The 23,949-nt window shown below is 41.5% G+C and overlaps 2 protein-coding genes across 4 annotated transcripts; both read left to right on the forward strand.

Moving 5' to 3' along the window:
* Positions 1-319: 319 nt before the first annotated feature.
* Positions 320-8,011, forward strand: LOC121772767 (superoxide dismutase [Cu-Zn]-like). Its single transcript, XM_042169984.1, has 8 exons — positions 320-415; positions 759-847; positions 941-1,042; positions 1,187-1,282; positions 1,404-1,435; positions 1,524-1,599; positions 1,908-1,961; positions 7,591-8,011. Exons 2-8 carry the CDS (start codon positions 772-774, stop codon positions 7,611-7,613), a joined length of 459 nt encoding a protein of 152 aa, XP_042025918.1. The 5' UTR covers positions 320-415; positions 759-771; the 3' UTR covers positions 7,614-8,011.
* A 5,459-nt stretch (positions 8,012-13,470) lies between these two features.
* Positions 13,471-17,422, forward strand: LOC121770871 (bifunctional 3-dehydroquinate dehydratase/shikimate dehydrogenase, chloroplastic-like). 3 transcript variants are annotated; one of them, XM_042167655.1, is made up of 11 exons: positions 13,471-13,677; positions 13,956-14,197; positions 14,634-14,739; positions 14,934-15,152; positions 15,491-15,852; positions 15,931-15,994; positions 16,068-16,173; positions 16,247-16,390; positions 16,478-16,626; positions 16,779-16,941; positions 17,147-17,422. In XM_042167655.1, the coding sequence occupies exons 1-11, from the start codon at positions 13,669-13,671 to the stop codon at positions 17,185-17,187; spliced, it is 1,605 nt and encodes a 534-aa protein (XP_042023589.1). In that variant the 5' UTR covers positions 13,471-13,668; the 3' UTR covers positions 17,188-17,422. The 3 variants fall into 3 exon arrangements, with proteins under 3 accessions (XP_042023589.1, XP_042023590.1, XP_042023591.1); XM_042167656.1 differs by having other exon boundaries at positions 13,472-13,677; positions 15,506-15,852; XM_042167657.1 differs by lacking the exon at positions 13,471-13,677 and adding an exon at positions 13,706-13,845.
* The last annotated feature ends 6,527 nt before the right edge of the window (positions 17,423-23,949 follow it).

Below are 23,949 nucleotides of genomic sequence, written 5' to 3' on the forward strand. Positions count from 1 at the left end.
TTAGGGATATGTAATTAACCAGTGAAATGTTGATGATTATATTGAATTTCTAGAGCAATATTTTGGTTTGTATTCATGTTATTCAACCAAAACCCAGTGCAATTTATTTATTATAGAATTTCTAGTACAATATTTTGGTTTGTATTCCAAAAACTGTCATTTATCATTAAAAAAAATGATACTCCATAAATTACTTGCATACAAATAAAAAACGTCGAATTCTTGAATGGCTTACACGTGTCTCAATTTTTGAATGATCTGCACGTTGTTTGATCTTTTAAAAAATATGAGGAAAAGAGAAAAACAAAAACAACTCCTCCTTAAAATCCAACTCTAGTAGGTGTACTAGCATTTTCACTACTAGAGTCTACTACTTTCATGCAGCAAACGGTGCAGGGGTTGCTCTGAGTCTGAGGTATTCCTTTTTTGCTCTCTTTAAATCGGTTAAAATCAAACACTTTAAGCTGATTTTGGAGCTGTCTATAGACTTGATTATATGTTTCTTGGAGTTAGATTTGGTTTCAATTTCAAAGTATGGTTGCATGTCAGTCCCTTTGAATGAAATTTCCACCCCTTTTGAAGTGCTTTGAATTGCTGAATAAATGAGAAATAATCAGATTTTTATTCACTTCCTGTCTTATTTTCTGGGAAAAAACTATTGTTGCATAATGATTCTTGATCTGCAATTACACTTCCATTTTGTTTCATCACCTTCAAGTATAGGGTAGGGTAGTAAGATTGTCTTGTTGATTTTGCAGAACACACGAAACCATGGCCAAGGCAGTTGCAGTGCTTAGCAGCAATGAGGGTGTCAAGGGCACCATCTACTTCACACAGGAAGGAGATGGTATTTTTCACTTTACATCAAATAATAATGTGTAGATAATTGCTAGTGAAGTTTCTCATAGGAACTTTTGCTATTGTTTCCTTCGTGCTACAGGCCCCACGAACGTAACTGGAAATATCTCCGGCCTTAAGCCTGGGCTCCATGGCCTTCATGTACACGCCCTTGGTGACACGACCAATGGTTGCATGTCGACTGGTAATTTCTCTCATATTCTTCTGTTTCTTTTTACTGACTAACGAGTATGCGCAATTCAGTTTACTGACTAACGTGATGTGGTTATTTCAACCCTGGAGAATTGGAACTTTGATATTCATATTTGTGGTGGTTTTCAATGTGTAGGGCCTCATTTCAATCCAACTGCCAAGGATCATGGTGCTCCTGATGATGAGATTCGACACGCTGGTGATCTTGGCAACATCACAGCTGAAGACGACGGTAACTAGATTAATTTGAAACATCACCAATTCCTCTGTATCTGACCAAAGTAGAATTTTTATCTGTTTGCTTCCTAAGTGAGAATTTATGCCATAATGTTCGTCTATCCTGAATGCCTCAGGTACCGTTACTCTCACCATCGTTGACAAGCAGGTTGGTTTCCTCTCTGCCCATTTCCTAAGCTTTCTTGAAATGCCTTTATGGCTCGACTATGAGAAGCTTTTTTTATTTTTTTTTGCAGATACCCCTTTCGGGACCACATTCCATTGTTGGGAGGGCTATAGTTGTCCATACTGATCCTGATGATCTTGGAAGAGGTCAGTCGTCTCCGTTTCTGTTTCTAACTAAACTGGCATTAGAGCTTTCGTATCCAAGTCATAAGCTACTGACCTCCGGTTTCCTTAGCCATTTAAAACTATCATAGAAAACTTGGAGCCTTTAGATGTATGGTGGTGGCATCACCAGGACTGTTGCTTTTATTATGTTAATCGCAAACTATTTATATCCGATTTTCTTGCTTCTTTTTAAACTATTTTAGATAACTATATGTTGTTGCAAGTTGCAACTAATATGTGAACTCACTTGCATCATCTTGTGGTCCGTCTCCTTCGTTTTTTTGCTGCAGGTGGACATGAACTTAGCAAGGCCACTGGAAATGCTGGTGGAAGAGTTGCTTGTGGTAAGGAACACAAAATTCTGATCTGTAATTGTTAAGTTCTGATAGCAGAATATCACTCTTAAAAATTAATCTAAGACCTTAGTTTTCGACCATTGTAAATATAAACATTTTCTATGGGATTCAATACGCACAAGACTTTCACACACTCAGGTGAATCACACACACACTCACAGTTGTATGATCACTCACAATGCAGAAGAACACACACTCACACTTAGAGTATCGAAGATGGTAATCTTGGAGAGAAAACTTGAAAACTCTTTATTGATTTTCACTACTAACTACGTACATGGTTTTGAGCTATTTAAAGCTCTACAATCAAGTAGCAACTGCTACTAACTAACTACAAGAAGAATCAAGAAAGCAAGAAGAATAACTGCTACATCTCGGCTAACTAACTGCTGCACCAACGGCTAGTTTCTCTAGGCCGAACTTCCTTCTCGGTTCAAGCCCGAACTGTTGCTTCTTCTTTTCCCGGCTCAAGACGAACTCTATTCTTGACTCAAGACCGAACTTTCTTTTCGGCTCACAACCGAGCACTCTCTTCGGCTCACAACCGAGCTCCCTTCTCGGTTCATAAACCGAACTCCTTTCTCGGTACACAAACCGAACTCCTTTGCTTCTCGGCTCAAGACCAACTGTCTTCTCGGCTCAAAGCCGAACTCAAAGCCGCGCTCAAAGCCGAGCTTCCTTCTTCTTCTGCTAGTTCCAAGCTAGTTCCAGCTCGGTAAGCCGAGCTTACCGAACTCCTTTCTGGCCGAGCTTCTTCCAACTGAAATGAGCACTCCATTATTACAATTCTCCACCTGAGGGCTCATCTCAGTTCTTGCACAAACATTGATCAACTTCTTGCAATGATCAAACTTGTCTCTACTTAGAGATTTAGTTAGCATATCTGCCGGATTGTGCAAGGTGTTAATCTTAACCACCTTCACCCTTCCCCTTTCAATCTCATCTCTAATAAAGTGCAACTTTATGTCTATATGCTTGCTCCTCTCATGGAAACCCGGATGTTTAGCCAAGCATATAGCTGAGCTGCTGTCACAATGAATCACCATTGTTTCTTGGTCAAAACCAAAATCAGAAATTACTCCCTGGATCCAAAAGCTTTCCTGTACAGCTGCAGTGAGAGCTATATACTCTGATTCTGTAGTTGAGAGAGCAACTACACTCTGCAGACCTGATTTCCAACTGATCACAGTTCCAAACATGGTGAACACATAACCTGTTTGAGACTTTCTGGTGTCCAGATTTGCAGCATAGTCTGCATCACAATACCCCTGCACAACCTCCTCAGATCCACCTTCCCAGCCACTGAACACAATCCCCCAGTCCTTAGTTGACTTCATGTACCTCAATATCCATTTAAGAGCATTCCAATGCTCCTTCCCCGGGTCTGCCATGTATCTGCTAGTCACTGAGATAGCATGAGCAAGATCTGGTCTTGTACAAATCATAGTGTACATGATACTCCCAACAACACTAGCATAAGGGATAGCCTCCATCTCATCAGCCTCTTGCTTAGTTTTAGGAGCTTGTTCCTTTGATAATCTGAAACTCTGGGACAAGGGTGTTGAGGCAGGTTTAGCATTCTCCATTCTGAATCTCTGCATAACTTTGTCAATATAATCAGTTTGCAGCATCCACAGCTTCTTGCAGCCTCTATCTCTCTGAATATGTATGCCTAGGATCTTCCTTGACTCTCCTAGATCCTTCATTTCAAAGCTCGACTTCAGATCTTGTTTAACTTTCTGAATTTCTGTCATAGAAGGGCCTGCAAGTAGCATATCATCCACATAGAGTAATAGGTAGGCAATGGGAGTCCTGCCTGCCTTCTTGATGTAAATACAATCATCATATTCTGACTTGGAGAAGCCAATCTTCTTCATCTGTGCATCAAACTTCTTATTCCACTGTCTAGGACTTTGCTTAAGTCCATAAAGACTTTTCTGTAGCAGGCACACCTTACCTTCTTCTCCAGTCTTCACAAAGCCCTCTGGCTGTTCCATAAAGATAGTCTCCTCTAGATCCCCATTGAGGAAGGCTGTCTTCACATCAAGCTGTTGTAGCTCCCAGTCTAGCTGGTTCACAACTGCCAACAAGATCCTAATAGAAGTGTGCTTAACAACAGGAGCAAACACTTCATTGAAATCGATTCCATCCTGCTGTGTGAAGCCCCTAGCCACCAGCCTTGCCTTGAACCTGATTCTATCTTTATCAGTGGTCTCAATCTTTTCTTAAACAACCACTTACAACTGATCAGCCTCCTTTCTTTTCCATCTGTAGTCAGTCTGGATTTATCCACCAAGATCCATGTTTTGTTCTTGAGTAAAGATTCCATTTCCTCATTCATGGCTTCAATCCACCTTTCTCTGTCTTTACTCTTCATGGCTTCTTTATATGTGAGAGGATCTGCAATATCAATGCCCTCAGCAGCACAAAGTGCATAGTAGACCACATCAGAGAACCTTTCAGGTGGTCTTGTATTTCTTCTGCCTCTATCTCTTGCTATCTGGTACTCTCTGGCAGAGTCTGTTGTAGGCTCATCAATTTTTCTACCTCGAGCTAGAGCACCATCATCCTCTGGTTCAGACTCACTTTCTGAGTCAGAGGCTCCACCTGCTCCTTGGCAAAGTCCCACTGGCTCCACCTTGAGGAAATCACTCTCAATTTCATTGGAGTCCAGCTTCCTTTTTAAGTATGGCATCTGATCCTCCAAGAACACAACATCCCTACTCACCACCACCTTCTGCCTACCAGGCTCAATGCACCAGAGCCTATACCCCTTAACACCCCTCTGATACCCCAGCAATATGCATTTTAGAGCCCTAGCCTCAAGCTTACTTTGCCTAGCATGAGCATAGGCTGCACACCCAAACACCTTGTATTTTGAGTAGTCACTATGGGCTCCATACCACATGTAATCAGGAGTCTCAGACTTAAGGGCAGTAGATGGACACTTATTTATGAGATAGGCTGCTGTATACACAGCCTCTCCCCAAAATCTGTTGCTCAGACCAGAACTGAGTAACAAGCACCTTACTCTCTCTAGGATAGTCCTATTCATCCTCTCCACAACACCATTTTGCTGGGGGTTACCAGGAACAGTGCGGTGCCTCTTCATCCCCTTCTCTTTGCAAAACAGATCAAACTCAGTAGACAAGAATTCCAAGCCATTGTCAGTTCTTAGGCATTTAACACTCCTTCCCTTCTCTAGCTCCACCTCTTTACACCATATCTTGAATTTTGTGAATGTCTCTGATTTTTCTTTCAGTATATACACCCACAGTTTCCTAGTGTAGTCATCAATAATAGCAAGGTAGTATTTCCCACCACCAATTGAGCTTACAGGTGAAGGGCCCCAAAGATCACTATGTATGTAGTCTAATGGGGCTGTAGAAGAGTGAATACCTGTAGGATAGGGTGCCTTCTTTGCTTTTCCAAGTATACACTGCTCACAGGGGTCCATCTTGTTGAAATCTCCAGAGATCAGGCCCTTCTTGATGAGTTCTTTCAAGCTTCCTTCTGCTGGATGGCCCAATCTCTTGTGCCATAGCATTATGGAATCATCTGACACTGCATTGCTTTCTCCATCAACAGCCTTAGCCTTCAGATAATAGAGAATGTGCTCTCTGTCAGCCTCCATCATCACTGCATTCCCAGATTTCACAAGCATCTTTCCCTGACTCATCAATATGGTGAACCCTTTCTCCTCCAGCATTCCTAATGAGATGAGATTTCTTTTCACTTCCGGAATATACCTCACCCCAGTTAGGATCTTTATAGAGCCATCTTGCAAACTTAGCTTCACTTTCCCTATCCCTTTGATCTGACACACATGGTTATTTCCAAGAACTACAGTCCCTGATGCTTCCTGAAGATCATGAAACCAAGATTTGTTGGGGCACATATGGAAGCTGCACCCTGAGTCCATTATCCACCTGTGACTGATCCCATTATCACTTACATTCATGAGTTGAGCAGGGGGATCAGTACTCTCTACACAATCAGAAGTGTTGTGGCCCTCAGAGGCTAGTTTTCTCTTCCAGGCATGGCAGTCCTTCTTCAAGTGCCCTGGTTTCTTGCACCAAAAACATGCTCTGGTTTCCTTCTGAGCATCAGAACTTGAGGGTTTAGAGCCCTCAAACTTTTTCTTGAAGTTCTGCTTTTTGAACTTCTTCACATTCAAGGCCTCTGCAGTTTGAACATTGGAGCTTGCAGAGCTTCTGCTGGTAGTCTTCTGGAGTTCCTTAGCCATCAAGGCCGAGTAGACTTCTGCATAGGTGATAGCCTTATCTCTGCCATAGATAATTGCATCACTCAACTGGTCATACGAGCTAGGCAAGGCATTCAATGTAAGAATGGCCTTGTCTTCATCTGAAATTTTAACATCCACAGAGCCCAGATCATCAATGATCTTATTGAACTCCTCCAACTGCTCTATGATAGATTTTTCACCAGAAAAACTATAGGCATAGAGCCTCTTCTTGAGATACAGCCGGTTAGCCAAAGATTTTGCCAGGTACACTTCATCTAACCTGTTCAAGATCTCCACCGCAGTCTTGGCTTCTTGAACTTCCCTCAAGACCTTATCTCCAAGGCACAGAATCACTGCAGAATGTGCCTTGAGCTGCATCTCCTCCATCTTTGCCTGAGCTTTATCATCAAGCATTGGAGCCTTTCCTTTCTCTTCTGTATTTGCAAGAACTGCGGCCAAGCCTTGTTGAATCAAGACCGCCTTCATCTTCATCTTCCACAGGCTATAATCATTCTTGCCTGTGAACTTTTCTGCATCAAGCCTTGCTGCCATCTTCCCACAGACGGCGCCACTTGTTGGGATTCAATACGCACAAGACTTTCACACACTCAGGTGAATCACACACACACTCACAGTTGTATGATCACTCACAATGCAGAAGAACACACACTCACACTTAGAGTATCGAAGATGGTAATCTTGGAGAGAAAACTTGAAAACTCTTTATTGATTTTCACTACTAACTACGTACATGGTTTTGAGCTATTTAAAGCTCTACAATCAAGTAGCAACTGCTACTAACTAACTACAAGAAGAATCAAGAAAGCAAGAAGAATAACTGCTACATCTCGGCTAACTAACTGCTGCACCAACGGCTAGTTTCTCTAGGCCGAACTTCCTTCTCGGTTCAAGCCCGAACTGTTGCTTCTTCTTTTCCCGGCTCAAGACGAACTCTATTCTTGACTCAAGACCGAACTTTCTTTTCGGCTCACAACCGAGCACTCTCTTCGGCTCACAACCGAGCTCCCTTCTCGGTTCATAAACCGAACTCCTTTCTCGGTACACAAACCGAACTCCTTTGCTTCTCGGCTCAAGACCAACTGTCTTCTCGGCTCAAAGCCGAACTCAAAGCCGCGCTCAAAGCCGAGCTTCCTTCTTCTTCTGCTAGTTCCAAGCTAGTTCCAGCTCGGTAAGCCGAGCTTACCGAACTCCTTTCTGGCCGAGCTTCTTCCAACTGAAATGAGCACTCCATTATTACAATTTTCTATGTCACTCCTACTATTGCTACATACAATGTGTTCAGATTACATAACCGATAGTATAAGATAGCTGCATCGGCTCCATACTTACAGTAATAACCATGTTATGCAGGTATCATCGGCCTGCAAGGCTGAGCACACCTGCCCGGAGGCTAAATACACCCTGTCGTGGCCACTACTTCTCTATAGATTATATCCTTGACCTTGGTTTCGTGCGAGTAGACACTATACTGTGTTACGTAGACTGTTCCTATAATCTAAATAAAGGCTTGTCGTAAGGATTTTATGCAATGCAATCGTAGCCGTCTGCTTATCCAGATATTCCGTCGTCGGCATCGTCATAAATTTGTGTTTGATCATCCAAGCATACATGTATTTTGAGCCTATGCATTTTGATGATGGTGGGAGTTAGATTTTTGCCATCCTCATTGTGCCTTATGAATTGTTTTCATTTCATTGAAGCACAAACTAATGTTTTTTGTTAGCCCCTTTAGATTCGAATAGTGTTTCGTTTAATATTTTAAAATTTGCCAAAGAAAAAATCAGCATCTTATTATTTTCGTGCCTGTTATTATTATGTTCACATAAATAAATGGCATTATATTTGAATCATCATCGTCATGGTATGAGAAAAGTTTGGATATTACAATAAATCGTAGCCTCCTCTTTCTTTATGCACAACTGTCTCTTCCAATTTCAATTTAAAAACATTTGTGATGGAGTTATGGAGCCCATCATGCCTAGCCTTTCACTTAAAAAAATCGGATCTTAACTATCAATACACAATTCCCGACCGTTTTTACAACTGGTTGTGGTCCGTCCATGTCTACCACTTTCAATCCACTTAATGACAAGCAAGAACCCGAGGCTGGGCGGAGAGGTAAGCACGAGTTTTAAGAAAACTAAAAAAGTGGGTTGGAAAAGTTAGTAGAATATGAGACTTATTTTTTTTTATATTGATTTTATAATAAAGTGTGAGTGAAGTGAGTTAGTGGAATGTGAGATTTACTTACCATTATGGTAAAAAGTGAAATGTGACTCTTATTGTGAAATAGATTGAAATGATAAAATATGACTCTGAGACAAAAGAGAATATTGTATTGTTGGTTAAGGTTTTAGTACAAATGAAGAAACGAAAATTATTACTAGTATATTGTTGGTCTCGATCCTGAATGAGTGATCTTAATAGGAATAGTCTAAAACAATATTGGAGGTCATGGGATTAATTTCAGAGCAAAAAAAGAAGTTAAAATATTGAATATATATATATATATATATATATATATATATATATATATATATATATATATATATAGAGGGAGATGATCAAAATAAGTATGTGTTTAAATCCAGAAATGCAGACCAAATCTTGGCCCTAGGATTAGATGATCTAATGGTCAATAATTAACCAAAAACACAGAAGGTCATAATTAAGCAATTTTAGGTCATATTATAATATTTGAGTTTAATGTCATGCTAAGATCGTTTTAGGTCATGCTTTGTTAGCATGACCTAAAAATTACCTAATTATGACCTAAAAGTGACCTAATTATGATATTGTTCTGCGTTTCTGTATTTAAATCTAGTTTTGCATAGATCAAAACCCTATATATATATATATATATATATATATATATTGGTAGTACAAGCTCTATTTGGAATAAATTAGTAAAAATTAATGATGAGTTTGATACAAATATTCGCAGTTTAATATGAAATCAAATTTATAATTCCAACCACGTAAAGTGGACATATGACCTTACATTCCAAATCCAAAATCAAAATAATGCCCAGTTAAAAGTACAATAACAAATCCAAATTAGTACTACCAAATTGCAGTTCTATATGGAGTGTTCACAAAATAATTCATCAGTCTAGTACTACTAGTTTGGATTTAGTAAAGAAACAGGAATAGAAACGAAAAACAATATCTACGCCGTCTTTGATGAACGATGGCATTTATCTAAATTTTTTTAGGAATTATGTTTAATTTTAGATTTAATGAGGATTTAACTGAAATATTTGTTCGCCTAAGAGCATCCGCAACGGTGGCGGCACGGGATTTACTTAAAAATCGGTATTTAATTGTAAATAATGATAAAAAATAAAAAAAAATATTTTCCAAATCCAAAAAATATGGCCGTTTTTTCCCCGTTTTTTCTGAATTTTTTTGAATTTTTTTATTTTTTTTCCCCTCAAAACATCTATAAATACACACATTCATCATCCATTTATCACATCAAATCATCTCTCATTCATCTCTCATTCATAATTCTCATACAAACTATCAACACATTCATCCCTCACTCAAAACCTCAAATGGATTTCACCCATATTATGGCGGAAGCGGAGCGCGAAGAACAAGAATACTACGAACAACATCGTGCCGCTTACGGAGCATATGTCGCGACGAATACCCCCGCTCCTCCTCCTCAACGAACTAGATCAAATCGCCTCTACATCCATCGTGACTGGGAGGGAGCCCACGAAAGGCTCATTGCCGACTACTTTGCCGACCAGCCGCGGTTCCCGGCAGATTACTTTAGGCGCCGTTTTCGCATGTCAAAGCGCTTGTTCATGCGAATTGTCAACACATTGTCCGCACGTGTTGAATTCTTCCAAACAGGTCCAGATGCAGCCGGCCGGCAAAGTATCACGCCGTTGCAGAACTGTACGTGTGCCATCCGACAACTCGCTACTGGGCAAACGGCCGACATCTTCGACGAGTATTTGCATATCAGTGAGTCCACTGGAATCCTTTGTCTAAAGAATTTTTGCGAGGGCGTTCGTTCAGCTTTCGGGGATGAATTCCTTCGGGCACCCAGCACCGATGATTGTCAACGGTTGCTTCGTCTTCACGAATCAGTCCATGGCTTCCCCGGAATGCTTGGCAGCATTGACTGCATGCATTGGAGGTGGAAGAATTGCCCGAATGCTTGGAGGGGGCAACACTTAAGCGGTCACAAAGGCGGCGGCCCAACACTTATCCTTGAGGCGGTCGCCGACTACCGCCTATGGATTTGACATGCATATTTTGGCGTTGCCGAAGCCAACAACGACTTGAACGTGCTCTATTCTTCACCATTCTTCAATGATGTGATGAATGGTGTAGCACCGGCGATCGACTTCACCATCAACGGAAATACATACCACATGGGTTACTATCTCGCCGATGGTATCTACCCAAGGTGGTCGACGTTCGTGAAGACGCTCCACAACCCGCACAACCCGAGACGGGTTCTTTTTGCGCAGCGTCAAGAGTCCGCGCGGAAAGACGTCGAAAGAGCCTTCGGGGTCCTTCAAGCCCGATTCAACATAGTGAAGGCCCCGGCTCGGCTGTGGTACGTGAATAATATCGCCGACATCATGTTCACGTGTATTATCTTACACAACATGATTATAGCCGACGAAGGGCCGAGGGCGGCTAGCTTCTACGACGAGGATGAAGCCGGAAGCTCAACAGCGAGGTCTCCCCCACGCCCAGGTGAGCATACGACGGTTGGCCAGAGGATCGAGACAAGGCATACAATGCGCGATACTCGAACCTACATTCAGTTACAAGAAGACCTAATCAACCACATGTGGGCGAAATTCGGCAACGAGTAGTGTTTTTTAAATTTTTAGTATTTTAATTGTGTAATTTTTAATTTTTAGGATTTTAATTATGTCGTTTTTATTTTATTTGTCATTTGTAATTTTATTTAGGTTTTTTTAATGAATTTTATTATTATGGAAATGTTATTGTTTAATTGAATTTTAAATTAATTGTGCTCGTCCTTGCGGAAGAGCACAACTGTGGGTGTTGTGCTCTTCCCAGAGAGCAGGCAGAAAAAGTGGGGCAGGGCCCACAACCGTGCCGCTGGCAAGAGCACGGTTGTGGATGCTCTAAGAGCATCCACAACGGTGGTGGGAGTGAAGGCCGCCGTCCGTGCCAGCGGCGAGGACGAGGTCCGTCGCCGCTGCGCTCGCGCCGTGCCAGCGAGCAGGCGATGTGGCGGCTTATGATTGGGCAACGGCATAGCCGTTGCCTTTGAATTATTATTTTTTATTTTAAAAATCATTTTTAAATTATATAAAATGATTAAATTTTTTTTTCCAAATCTCAAAAATATGGCCGTTTTTTTCCCATTTTTTCTGAATTTTTTTTATTTTTCCTCCCAAAATCATCTATAAATACACACATTCATCATCCATTTATCACATCAATTCATCTCCCATTCATCTCTCATTCTTAATTCTCATACAAACTATCAACACATTCATCCCTCATTCAAAACCTCAAATGGATTTCACCCATATTATGGCGGAAGCGGAACGCGAAGAACAAGAATACTACGAACAACATCGTGCCGCTTACGAAGCATATGTCGCGACGAATACCCCCGCTCCTCCTCCTCAACGAACCAGATCAAATCGGCGCTACATTCATCGTGACCGGGAGGGAGCCCACGAAAGGCTCGTTGCCGACTACTTTGCCGACCAGCCGCGGTTTCCGTCAGATTACTTCAGGCGCCGTTTTCGCATGTTAAAGCGCTTGTTCATGCGAATTGTCAACACATTGTCCGCACGTGTTGAATTCTTCCAAACAGGTCCAGATGCAGCCGGCCGGCAAAGTATCACGTCGTTGCAGAAGTGTACGTGTGCCATCCGACAACTCGCTACTGGGCAAACGGCCGACATCCTCGACGAGTATTTGCATATCGGTGAGTCCACTGGAGTCCTTTGTCTAAAGAATTTTTGCGATGGCGTTCGTTCAGCTTTCGGGGATGAATTCCTTCGGGCACCCACCACTGATGATTGTCAACGGTTGCTTCGTCTTCACGAATTAGTCCATGGCTTTCCCGGAATGCTTGGCAGCATTGACTGCATGCATTGGAGGTGGAAGAATTGCCCGACTGCTTGGAGGGGGCAACACTTGAGCGGTCACAAAGGCGGCGGCCCAACGCTTATCCTTGAGGCGGTCGCCGACTACCGCCTATGGATTTGGCATGCATATTTCGGCGTTGCTGGATCCAACAACGACTTGAATGTACTATATTATTCACCACTCTTCACTGATGTGATGAATGGTGTAGCACTGGCGATCGACTTCACCATCAACGGAAATAGCTACCACATGGGTTACTATCTCGCCGATGGTATCTACCCAAGGTGGTCGACTTTCGTGAAGACGTTCAACAACCCGCACGACCCGAGACAGGTTCTTTTTGCGCAGTGTCAAGAGTCCGCACGGAAAGATGTCGAAAGAGCTTTCGGGGTCCTTCAAGCCCGATTCAACATTGTGAAGTCCCCGGCTCGGCTATGGTACGTGAATAATATTTCCGACATCATGTTCACGTGTATTATCTTACACAACATGATTATAGCCGACGAAGGGCCGAGGACGGCTAGCTTCTACGACGAGGACGAAGCCGGAAGCTCAACAGCGAGGTCTCCCCACGCCGAGGCGAGCATACGACGGTCGGCCAAAGAATCGAGACAAGGCACACAATGCGTGATACCCGAATCCACAATCAACTACAAGAAGACCTAATCAAACACATGTGGGCGAAATTCGGCAACGCGTAGTGGTTTTTTTAATTTTTAGTATTTTAATTATGTAATTTTTAATTTTTTAGGATTTTAATTATGTCGTTTTTATTTTATTTGTCATTTGTAATATTATTTAGGTTTTTTTTATGAATTTTAGTATTATTGAAATGTTATTGTTTAATTGAATTTTAAATTAATTGTGCTCGTCCGGACGAGCACAGCTGTGGGTGTTGTGCTCTTGCCAGAGATCAGGTAGAAAAAGTGGGGCCTGGCCCACAACCTTGCCGCTGACAAGAGCACGGTTGTGGATGAATGGGCATGATAAGCAAGTTTATTTTCCGATCCAATGAGTGGTGGGCCCTGGCGGCTGGATACTGTGACCCGAGATTTGGACCATTTTGTCAGGGTAGATGGATCTGTAAACGGGTCAACCCATATTTTCCCTTTCACCAACCAAGATGCCACCATTTCTCTACCCAACAACCCAATCCCCACCACTTACCCAACCACCGGCTCTATTTACACACACCACACGCACTACACCTGAAATTCTTGCTTGCATTGCTTTATTATATTACAAACACCCCCCAAAAACGTAATCTTTTCTCACCAACTTTACTGAAGCTGGGCCATCAGCCCCTCTTGAATAGAGCTGCACATGGAAATCGTAAGCAGCACTTCTTCCTCTCCCTTAATTGGCTGAGTTTTGAATTTTTATGCGTCTCTTTTTGGAATGTATTTTAATCCCTTTTGGTAGGGGTGGTTGACTTTCTTGTTTTGATTGAAACAGTGAATCTTGCAATTTTGAGTTCCTTAGTTTGTTTGGTTTATTGAGGTGATATATAGAGACCCAAGTTTTAGTTTTTACTGATTGATGTGATAAATTTCAAGATTTGAGGTATTCAAGATTGTGTTTTTTATTAAAAATTTTGTGGGAATTCTCAGGCTGTGGAATCTGGTGTGAGACCCATGGAGATGGGCGTGGGGATGGGAAAAAATCAAACCTTGATTTGTGCACCAATAATGGCTGACACGGTGGATCAAATGGTGGAGTTGATGCACAAGGCTAAGTTTAAGGGAGCTGATATTGTGGAGGTTAGGCTGGATCACTTGAAGAGCCTTGACCCTCGTCCCGATATCGAAGTGTTGATCAGACAGTGCCCTCTGCCCACTCTCTTTACCTACAGGTTCATGATCAGATATGCCTTGTAGTGAATGTATGTGTTTTTTAGTAATGCCAAATTGGGGATATGAGGATATCTGTGAAAAGGAATTTTCTTGATTTGATTGATAAGGTTTCACCGTTTCATTGCATTTATATGTTTGAGTTCTTTTAAGTACTTATTGAGAGGATAAAGTGAGATGAATTTCTTGATTCAGCAACTAGAGTACTTAGAGAAATACTTTATTGCTTGTGGATGATTTGAGGCAACCGAGCTCACATTAAGAAGTGATTTTGATGGAACTTGCCAAAAGGGATCTTTGGTTTCATTTTGACTCATTTTGAGAATTTATGTATATTGTGCCTGATTCTTTGTAGTCGTGGATTCTGTATATCATGTTTTTACTTGTGGCTACGAAACGTATATATATTTGAGCATGTGATTTATGCTTTCCTTGTAGACCAACATGGGAGGGTGGAGAGTATAACGGTGATGAAGATTCACGTTTTGAAGCACTTCAACTTGCTATGGAGTTGGGAGCTGATCACATTGATATTGAGCTCAAGGTACCTTTTTCACTCTGAGTTTAATTTCATTAGTCTCATGGAAGCCACAATAGTTAGTCGAACAACACTAAAAACACATATGTTTCTCACTTCATGGAAGTTTACTGAGTCAATTCAACCAAGACTTTATTTTTCTTTGCATATGTATTCTTTGTCAGTTCTAATATTATCTTGTGCTGACCAATCTCTTAAAGGCTGCACACGATTTCATGAATTTCACGAGTGGGAATAAACCGGAAAAGTGCAAAATTATAGTTTCCTCTCATAATTATGAGTACACTCCTTCAGTTGAGGATCTGGGGAACCTCGTGGCCAGGATACAAGGAGCTGGAGCAGACATAGTTAAATTTGCTACGACAGCACTAGATATCACTGATGTAGCACGAGTGTTTCAAATAACCATTCATTCTCAAGTAAGTCCATAAGGTTCACAAGAAGCTATATTCCAGAATAACTTGTTTCCATTTGCTGCCATCTTGCTGTAGAGTCGTCTATTTAGGATAGAAGAATGCGATCGTCTATATTTTGTGTTTTTTGTTCCTTTGAAAAATTATGTGTGTTTCTCCATGTCTGCAAATTCAGAGACATGCTTTACCATTCCTTTCTTTTACCTACTTGCCTTAATGTTTATATATTCCATTTTCCTCGAAGAATTTTATGCTTGCCCGACTACTGTTGTCTGAACTTAAGGTATACATCGCTATGATGAAAGTGCTTTGAGTATAGCAGATTCTCAGTCTTTATCATTTAGTTTGTCCATCGTCAGGTACCGATTATTGCTATGGTTATGGGAGAGAGAGGACTCATGTCGAGGATACTCTGTCCCAAATTCGGTGGATACCTTACATTCGGCACACTGGAAGAAGGGAAGGTGTCTGCCCCCGGACAGCCAACGATTGATGAGTTGATTAGCTTATACAATTTTAGGTCTATCGACGCAGACACTAAGGTGTTTGGGATCATTGGGAAACCAGTCAGCCATAGCAAATCACCCAAACTGTATAATAGAGCATTCAAAGAAGATGGGGTCAATGGAGTTTTTGTGCATTTGTTGGTGGACGATGTTAATAAGTTTTTCGATACCTATTCCTCTCCTGATTTTTCTGGTTTTAGGTAAAGTCCTCAACCTATTCGTGGCTGGTTTCATTTGAACTATCTTCCCCTTATTTACCGTACTATCAACTGTTACAGCTGTACCATTCCTCATAAAGAAGTAGCACTTGCCCGTTGTGATGAAGTTGATCCCGTTGCAAAGGTAGTTAATCGATGTTTTGAAGGCTTGCGTGTTTCTGTTGTTTCGTCTAACAACAATTCTTGAACATTTCTAGTCGATAGGGGCGGTCAATTGCCTCATCAGACGACCGGATGGGAAGCTGTTTGGCTGTAATACAGACTACGTCGGTGCAATATCTTCGATTGAGATTGGCCTACAAGGTTTCCTCTTCGTTGAGCAAACCCCGTTGCAAGAATCAAAGGTGTGAAGTCTGACGCCTACTCTTTTTTGCAGGATCTCAAAATGGTGCCACTCATACCGGGTCGCCCCTGGCTGGTAAACTGTTTGTGGTTATTGGCGCTGGAGGAGCGGGCAAGGCGCTCGCCTATGGAGCCAAAGAAAAGGGGGCGAGAGTAGTGATTGCTAATCGGAGCTATGGTTAGGCTTCCTCCTCTGCCCTAAACACCTCTATCGCCTCGTTAGTTCTGGTCATTATCGTCTCATCTTATCTCCTGTTTCTGCAAGATCGAGCTAGAGATCTTGCTGAGCTCGTTGGAGGACAGGCTTTGACTCTGGCTGAGCTAAACAGCTTCCATCCGGAGACCGGGATGATACTTGCAAACACAACTTCAATTGGGATGCAACCAAAAATCGAAGAGACTCCCATCTCCAAGGTTTGTTTATTTTCTTCCCTAACCTAAACACCGCGTCTTGTATCTACAAGAAATGAGCCACATAGAATCAGTGCGTTCTTTGATCCATCCCTTCTGCACACATTCACCATTTACTTCGGATAAAGTCGTGTAACAGTCTAATGCATCAACAGGAAGCTTTGAGAAACTATGAGCTGGTATTCGACGCTATCTACACTCCCAAAATCACGCGACTCCTGCGTGAAGCTCAGGAAGTGGGATCCAAGATTGTGACAGGAGTCGAGATGTTCATCGGGCAGGCTTACGAGCAATATGAGAGGTTTACAGGACTCCCAGGTAATGGACAACTTCACACTATCAGTCATTCTTTTTTCAAGAACTGTGAGGAAATGTCTCGTGTAAGATGGTCTGATTGGTCGAACATCCAATCCGAACACCAATAAGGGCTTGAAATCCGGATTTCTACAAATTCGACAGTCTTACACGAGTTTATATGAGAAAATTATGCCGTTTTAGCTCATTTTTCATGTTGTGATCACAGCCCGGAAGCAACTGTTTAGAGATATCATGGCAGACTACTGATGGACGCGCTCTCCTTCGCCTCCAACCTGCCCGTTTCATCGAAAATCTTGTCTTCATCCTCCTCATTCTTGTGGCAATGACATAAAAAAACTATTCTTGTATCGATGTTTTAACCTACAAGAGATGGAATTTGTCGATTTGATCGTAGGCTTATGTTGTTGAAACTATAATTTTGTAAAACATTATTGTAATTTTTGTTTAAACACATAAATTTAATTGTAGAATTTTTAATTTACACTATTATCCACCCCTACGATGCTCAATATGATGATATGTTAAAAACACTATACTTTTGAGATGATATTTTAGTTCTATGAATTTAGAATGTGACTAATCATGTTTAGAAGTAAATAAAATGTAGTGCAATTTTGAACCCGACTAATTAAAATATTGCTACTAATGTGATATAGCAGTCTCGTGCTTTGGTCTCATATTTCTCGCACTTTACTATTTTGGTTTGTTCTAAATTATTTACATTAATTTTATTTTAAGTAAGAATTAAAATATTTAATTAATATATTAGAATTAATTAAATTTTTTTTATTAAGTGGTCTTTCATTATATTTAAAATATTAATTCAATTACACTAAAAAATTAATTTCAAATTTAAGACTTAAAATAAAAACTGCAAATAATATAGGATGGAGGGAGTACAAGACGTGTTTAAGATTCATATTATCAAATTTGTAAGCATGTTATCGTATGTAATATTCAAAAAATTAAAGTTTACTTAGAAAAAATAATGCTTTATTTTTCACTATCTCATAGATATTTCCACTAGGTTAGATTATTTTTAAATTATAATATAAGAATTCTGATCTATTTCTAAAAATATTTATCATATTTTCCCAAGTTATATATTTTCAAAAACCATACTTCTAGGAATAATAAATTCTAAAAATCATAATCCTAGGTATCTTTAGCCATATATAAAAGCATTATTATGATAAACTTTGTTTATTTGTTAAATTACGATCTACACTATATCCATAACTTTTAATACATATAGTTATCTTTGGAAATAAATTTCGGTCGCTAATAGTTTTACCAATAGAAGTGAATCAATAATTATTTTTTACTTAAAAAAATTAGGTATTTCAGTAAATAATCTCACAATTTTATATAAATAGCCGCCTCATGACTCCTCGTTACCAACATTGAAAAAAAAGGCTTTCTTGATGGAGACGGCGGTGGCAATGGAAGCGGCGAGCATCCACTAGCCGCCCCCGAACCGCCGCCGCCGCACCTACCTATAGCGTGGGAAGCGTCCGCCCCGAGGCGGACACATTTTTTGGGGCGGAAGGCACATCAGCGAGAAGATGCTGAGGACGCGCCGGCGATAGTCGGACAATTTTTTTTATTTAATTATTTTCGAATTTTTTTTTATAAATACCACTTCCACACACACAACTTCACACACTCTCCAAACTCCATCCATTTATTCACTCTCAACATTTTCACTCTCTAAAAATGCACGATAGAAACGACGAATCACCCGGCACCGACGAATCGAGATATGGCGACCATCCTCCTTCCCAGCCTTGGGGATCGAGTCAAACGCCCCCTCTGTGGGGTTTGAGTCCCACGCCCCCTCCATTCAGAGGAATTTTGGTCGCTCGGCATTTGGAGATTACAAGCCCAGCATGGATGCGCTTAACCAACCACGACCGGAGACCCCTTTCCAATTCAGCCAACCTCCTTTCACCGATGCAGATAGATTCGCACTAGAGTAGATGATGAGTTGTTTGAGTCTGGGATTATCGGATACTCCGCCAGCCCGTGTGGATACGCCTGTTCCAACGAGAGTCGGCGGGTTCGGTGGGGCAGGTGGAAGCAGCTGGGGTGGCCGCGGCAGGGGAGGCGGCGGTAGCGGCAGCGCCGAGGGCAGTGACGCCGGCAGCGGCGGTGGCGAGGGCAGCGAGGCAACGGGGGCTGGCGGTAAACGGTCCACGCACTACACCAAGGGGGAGTCCATTGCTGTGGCGAGGGCGTGGGATGCCGTCATATCGGACCCCATAGTGGGCACCGATCAGATGGTGCCGAGCTTTTGTAAGCGCGTCCTGTTGGCATACAACGAGTTCAAGCCGAGAGGCGCCAAACCGCGTGACGCGGAACAGCTCCGCAAAAAGTGGTCTAGGATTCTGCGAGCCACCAAGAGGTTTGCGGGCATATACGAGAACAACCTGCTCACAACTGAGAGTGGTCGGAGCGAAGTCGACGTGAAGGTGTTGTCTATGTCCCAATTCAACACGGAAGGCTGGTCGAAGTTCAACTCCTGAGAGGAGTATCTCGTTCTCGAGAACTGCCCGAATTCAAGGCCATCTGTGCGGAGGAGTGAGGGACAGGCCCTGGGGCGAAGCGAACTAGAAACAACATAGCCGGGGACTACAGCAGCGACAGCGGCTCACAATCAATCGACCTCAACGACGCCCAAACGTAAGAGCCCTCCGCTACACACTCTAGGCGCCCACGCCCTCCGGGCCAACATGCCTCTATCCGAGGCGCTAGAGTGGCTGCAAGTTCCTCCTGCCTCTCGTCGGCCGCGTCTGGATCGCGCATTTCGCAGCCCGCCCCTATACCACACTCCATGGGCACTGGTCCCCACGAGGTCTTGCAGAGGAACCTTGATGTGCAGTTGATGAAACAACTGCAAGAAAACTGCCGTTTCTACGAGACCGCAACCGACCCGATCACCAAGGATATATACTACGTGGAAAATATGACAATTACTACTTAATTACTTGAAAGGGTTGCAACTCAAATATTAAATGGTTCTTATAGGACAATTTATATTACTACTATAGTTTTATTTAATTTCCTTGTAATTATCTTGGCGATAATGTCAAATATATTTTCTTTCTCGAGTAGACGGTGGCGGAGTTTTTATTTGTATTTTTAAAAAATGTTCGTTGTATAATTTTCCCGTTTCCGTAATACAAAGAATATTTGGTCCCAACACTTTTTTTTAAATTTCCGTATTACCTCGTTTTCTAATTATTTGCATTCTGATAATTTTAATTATAATTGAACTAAAATAAACAAAAAATAAAATAAAATGAAAAGTTACTAAAAAGTGTCCTTATAGCTATGGACATTTTTTTTTTGGCGCGGACAAATAAGAAGTGGTTGTGGACAAAAAAAGTGGCGGGACTATTGAAAGTGTCCGATTATAGTGGATGCTCTAAAAGGAGACTTTTCCGGCGCCCGCGAGCTCGCCGTGGCAGTGCAGCACGCCGGGATGGAGGGTTTTGATCAGATGATCGCCGTTTGCGACGTGCATTGCGCGGGCAAGGAGGATTGGTACAAGATTCTCGGCGTCGCGGCGGATTCTGACGAGGCCCCCGTGAAGAAGCAGTACGGCAAGTTGGTGGTGTGACCGTCCACCCCGACAAGAACGGACTTCCCGGCGCCAGGGAGGCCTTCGAGTTGGTCGTCCGTGCGAAAGCCGTGATCGGTGATTACGAGAAGAGGATGGCCTATGATTCCATGGTTAGGGCTAAGGCCATCGCTGAACGACGCCCCTTCGGTTTTTCCCAATTTCAATCTAATCAGAAAAATTATGGTTTTTCACGATTTCAAGGGCAACATATTGATGATGAAGTCCAGATTCTGGATTTTTGGGTTTCTAGGGTTTTGAACTATCAGAAAGTTGAATTGAGCGGGAAAGGCTTGTTTGACTCTGGATTGATCAATAGGGTGAATGAGATTTCTGCTTTACAAGGTCAAGGTCAAGGCCGTGGTCGTGGTCGTGGTCAAGCAGGGGTAAATAAGGAAAACGATGATGTAACTAGTAATGTTGTAGATGAGAGGGAAGTGGCGTGGCTGGGGTTAAGAGGGGTCGAGGCAGGCCTCGAGGCTCGGGGTCGATGGCAGCATCGGCATCTGGTGATGCTGCCACGAAGAGGCCTCGAGGCTCAGAGCCAATGGCAGCATCGGGAGATGCTGTGGCGAAGAGGCCTCGAGGTAGGCCTCCTGGCAGTGGTCGTGGACGTGGACGAGGTCAAAGCATCATTGTGGAAGTGTCTAGTGAAGATGAAGGTGATGACAAAAGCAAGGAAACTCATCCCCACACAGCATCTGAAGCTGGCAAAAGCAATGAAGCTCATCCTCACAGAGCATCTGAAGCAGACAAGAGTAAGGAGTCTCATCCTCACACAGCATCTGAAGCTTACAAAAGAAAGGAGTGTCGCTGTCGAATAAGGCTGGATTCGAAGATGCTTGAATACACGGATGCTGAGTTTCACGACTTCGAGGGGGAGAGGAGCAGAGAGTGTTTCAAGACAGGGCAGGTGTGGGCCGTCTACGACACGCCAGATGCAATGCCGAGGTTCTATGCCCAGATCAACGCCATCCTGGACGACGGCATCAAGCTGGAGATCACGTGGCTGGAGCCTCTGCCCGAGGACGAGGAGGAGAAGAGGTGGCTGTACAAGGGGCTGCCAGCGAGCTCGGGGAGGTTCAAGCAGGGCTACAGCGAGGTGGTCCAAGACTACCGTGTGTTCTCGCATCTGGCCAAGTGGAAGAGGGACGCCATACTCAAGAAGGTATACGCGATCCGGCCTCAGAAGGGTGAGACCTAGGCCGTGTTCAAGAAGTGGGAGGGGCTCGGGTCGTCGGAGGGGGCGGAGTACAAGGTTGTGGAGATCATGTCGGATTATGATGGGGAGAGGGGGGTGAGTGTGGGGGTGTTGGATAGGGTGGAGGGGCATGGGTGTGTGTTTAAGAGGAAAGAGGGGAAAGGGGAGGTGATTGGGACCAAGGATAGGTTGAGGCTGTCTCACAAGATTCCGTCGGTGTCCGTGTCTGTCGAGGGCATGAGCTTCTTCGAGCTTGATCCAGGTTCGCTGCCAATCATGGCGTAGCCATTTATATCCGGTAGTATATGGTTACGCCATGGTCTCGTCTTCGGATGTTGTTTTTGTGTGTTTATTATTTTTGCGACTCTTGTTATTCATGTATTATTACTATTTTTGGATTCCTTTTGTCGTGTGTTAATTATTTTTGTTACTTGTCATGGTATGACTTTTGTTATTTGTGTATTAATACTATTTTGGAGTGTTTTTATTGGTATGTTTTTATTGGTATGAAATTATATGTTACTACTATTTGAAAGAATAATTGATAATGATAGATTAACTGAAATCTTAAATGCTACGGATCATGAAAACTTAGTTTGACTGGGCATGTCACAGGCTCATATTCAATGCCATATTCAATGTCATATTCAATACTGTGATATATTGATATGTGATACTCTTGAATTCAATGGTTTAAAAACCGGACCGGCAAGCGAACCGGCGACATTACTGGTTCACGGTTCAACCGGTCCAACCGATCGAACCACCGGTCTAACCGTTTTACTGTTGCAAATATATATAAAAATATATTAAATTTAGTAAATGATTTACAATTAATAATATATCACAAAACATTAAACCTTATAGATAATTAGTGATGTATAAATATAAATAATATTAAAATTTAATAAATATATTCAGATATATATATTTAATATTAGTTTGTCTAGATAAAAATTTAATATTTCATGTATTAAAATAGATAATGTTTATATTAATTTAAGAAAATTTATTTCGTAAAATAATATATAATTAAATACGAATTAAGTACTTATTAATTAGTTTAGATAAGATTATTCATTAATGTCAATAACTAGGGTATATAAATTAAGTATGTAATATTAAAATTTATTTATAGTAAATAATGAATCTTATATGGTACTAATAATAATATAGGTGGTAAGTAGAGCATCATTAAAATATAAAGGATGATAATTATATATATTATAATTAACAATTGTATTAAAGAATAATAAAATTAAAATGAATTATTAGTTTTTGTAGATAAAATTAATGGTTAATGTATAAAAATATTTAATGTTCAAATTGTTCAATGAGCCCATGTGGTGGAGTGGTAGAGGTAGAAGATAGGTAATGAGTTCAATCTCTATCAACAACAAATTTTAAAAAATTTTGAAAAAAAAAATAGAAAACCGGTTTCCGGTTCCCGGTCCAATCGGTCCGACAGGCCGGTTCCACCGGTTCACAGCGGTTCAATGCAGTGGTGGTTTAAATGGATGAACCGGACCGGACTACCTACCGGTTCGCGGTCCGACCGGTTGAACCGGCCGGTCCGGTCCGATTTTTAAAACATTGCTTGAATTAGGTATTCGCACTCGAAAATAGTCTTGAATGCTGACCCCTTTTTTTTTAGAGTTTGAGTATTTTATTCGACCTAACTAATCGGGTATTCAAATACTTGAATAATGCCAAATATTTAATGTAGATATCCAAACCTAACTAATCGGGTATCCAAATACTCATAATAATGCAAATACACTATCGATAAAAATAATTGAAGATGAAGCTTTTGCTTTGGGCACTAATTGTCTTAAAATGTTTTTGGTAATCAACTCCTGATGTTATTCTTGATGTGTCAAGTATTTATTTTTTGACAGAGAACGGTTACATTTTTAGACTGATATCGAAGTGGGCATTGAAAGAGAAAAAATTTCTTTAAGATTTTGGAAAATAAAATTGAGATGAGTGTAGGTATAGGCTATAGCAAAGCTAAATTTTTTTGGAAAATAGATTACTCCATAATTTATCAAAAAACTTTAAAACAATCCCGAGTAATTAATTTCTAAATAACTCCACACAACAGCCATAAACCTAACTTAAAAAAACAACATGAATAATTCGGATTAAAGCTTAAAATTTGGCATAATTTATGTAGTTATAGACT

This window comes from Salvia splendens, chromosome 16 (genome assembly GCF_004379255.2).
Source record: "Salvia splendens isolate huo1 chromosome 16, SspV2, whole genome shotgun sequence".
In the NCBI taxonomy this organism is placed as follows: Eukaryota; Viridiplantae; Streptophyta; class Magnoliopsida; order Lamiales; family Lamiaceae; genus Salvia; species Salvia splendens.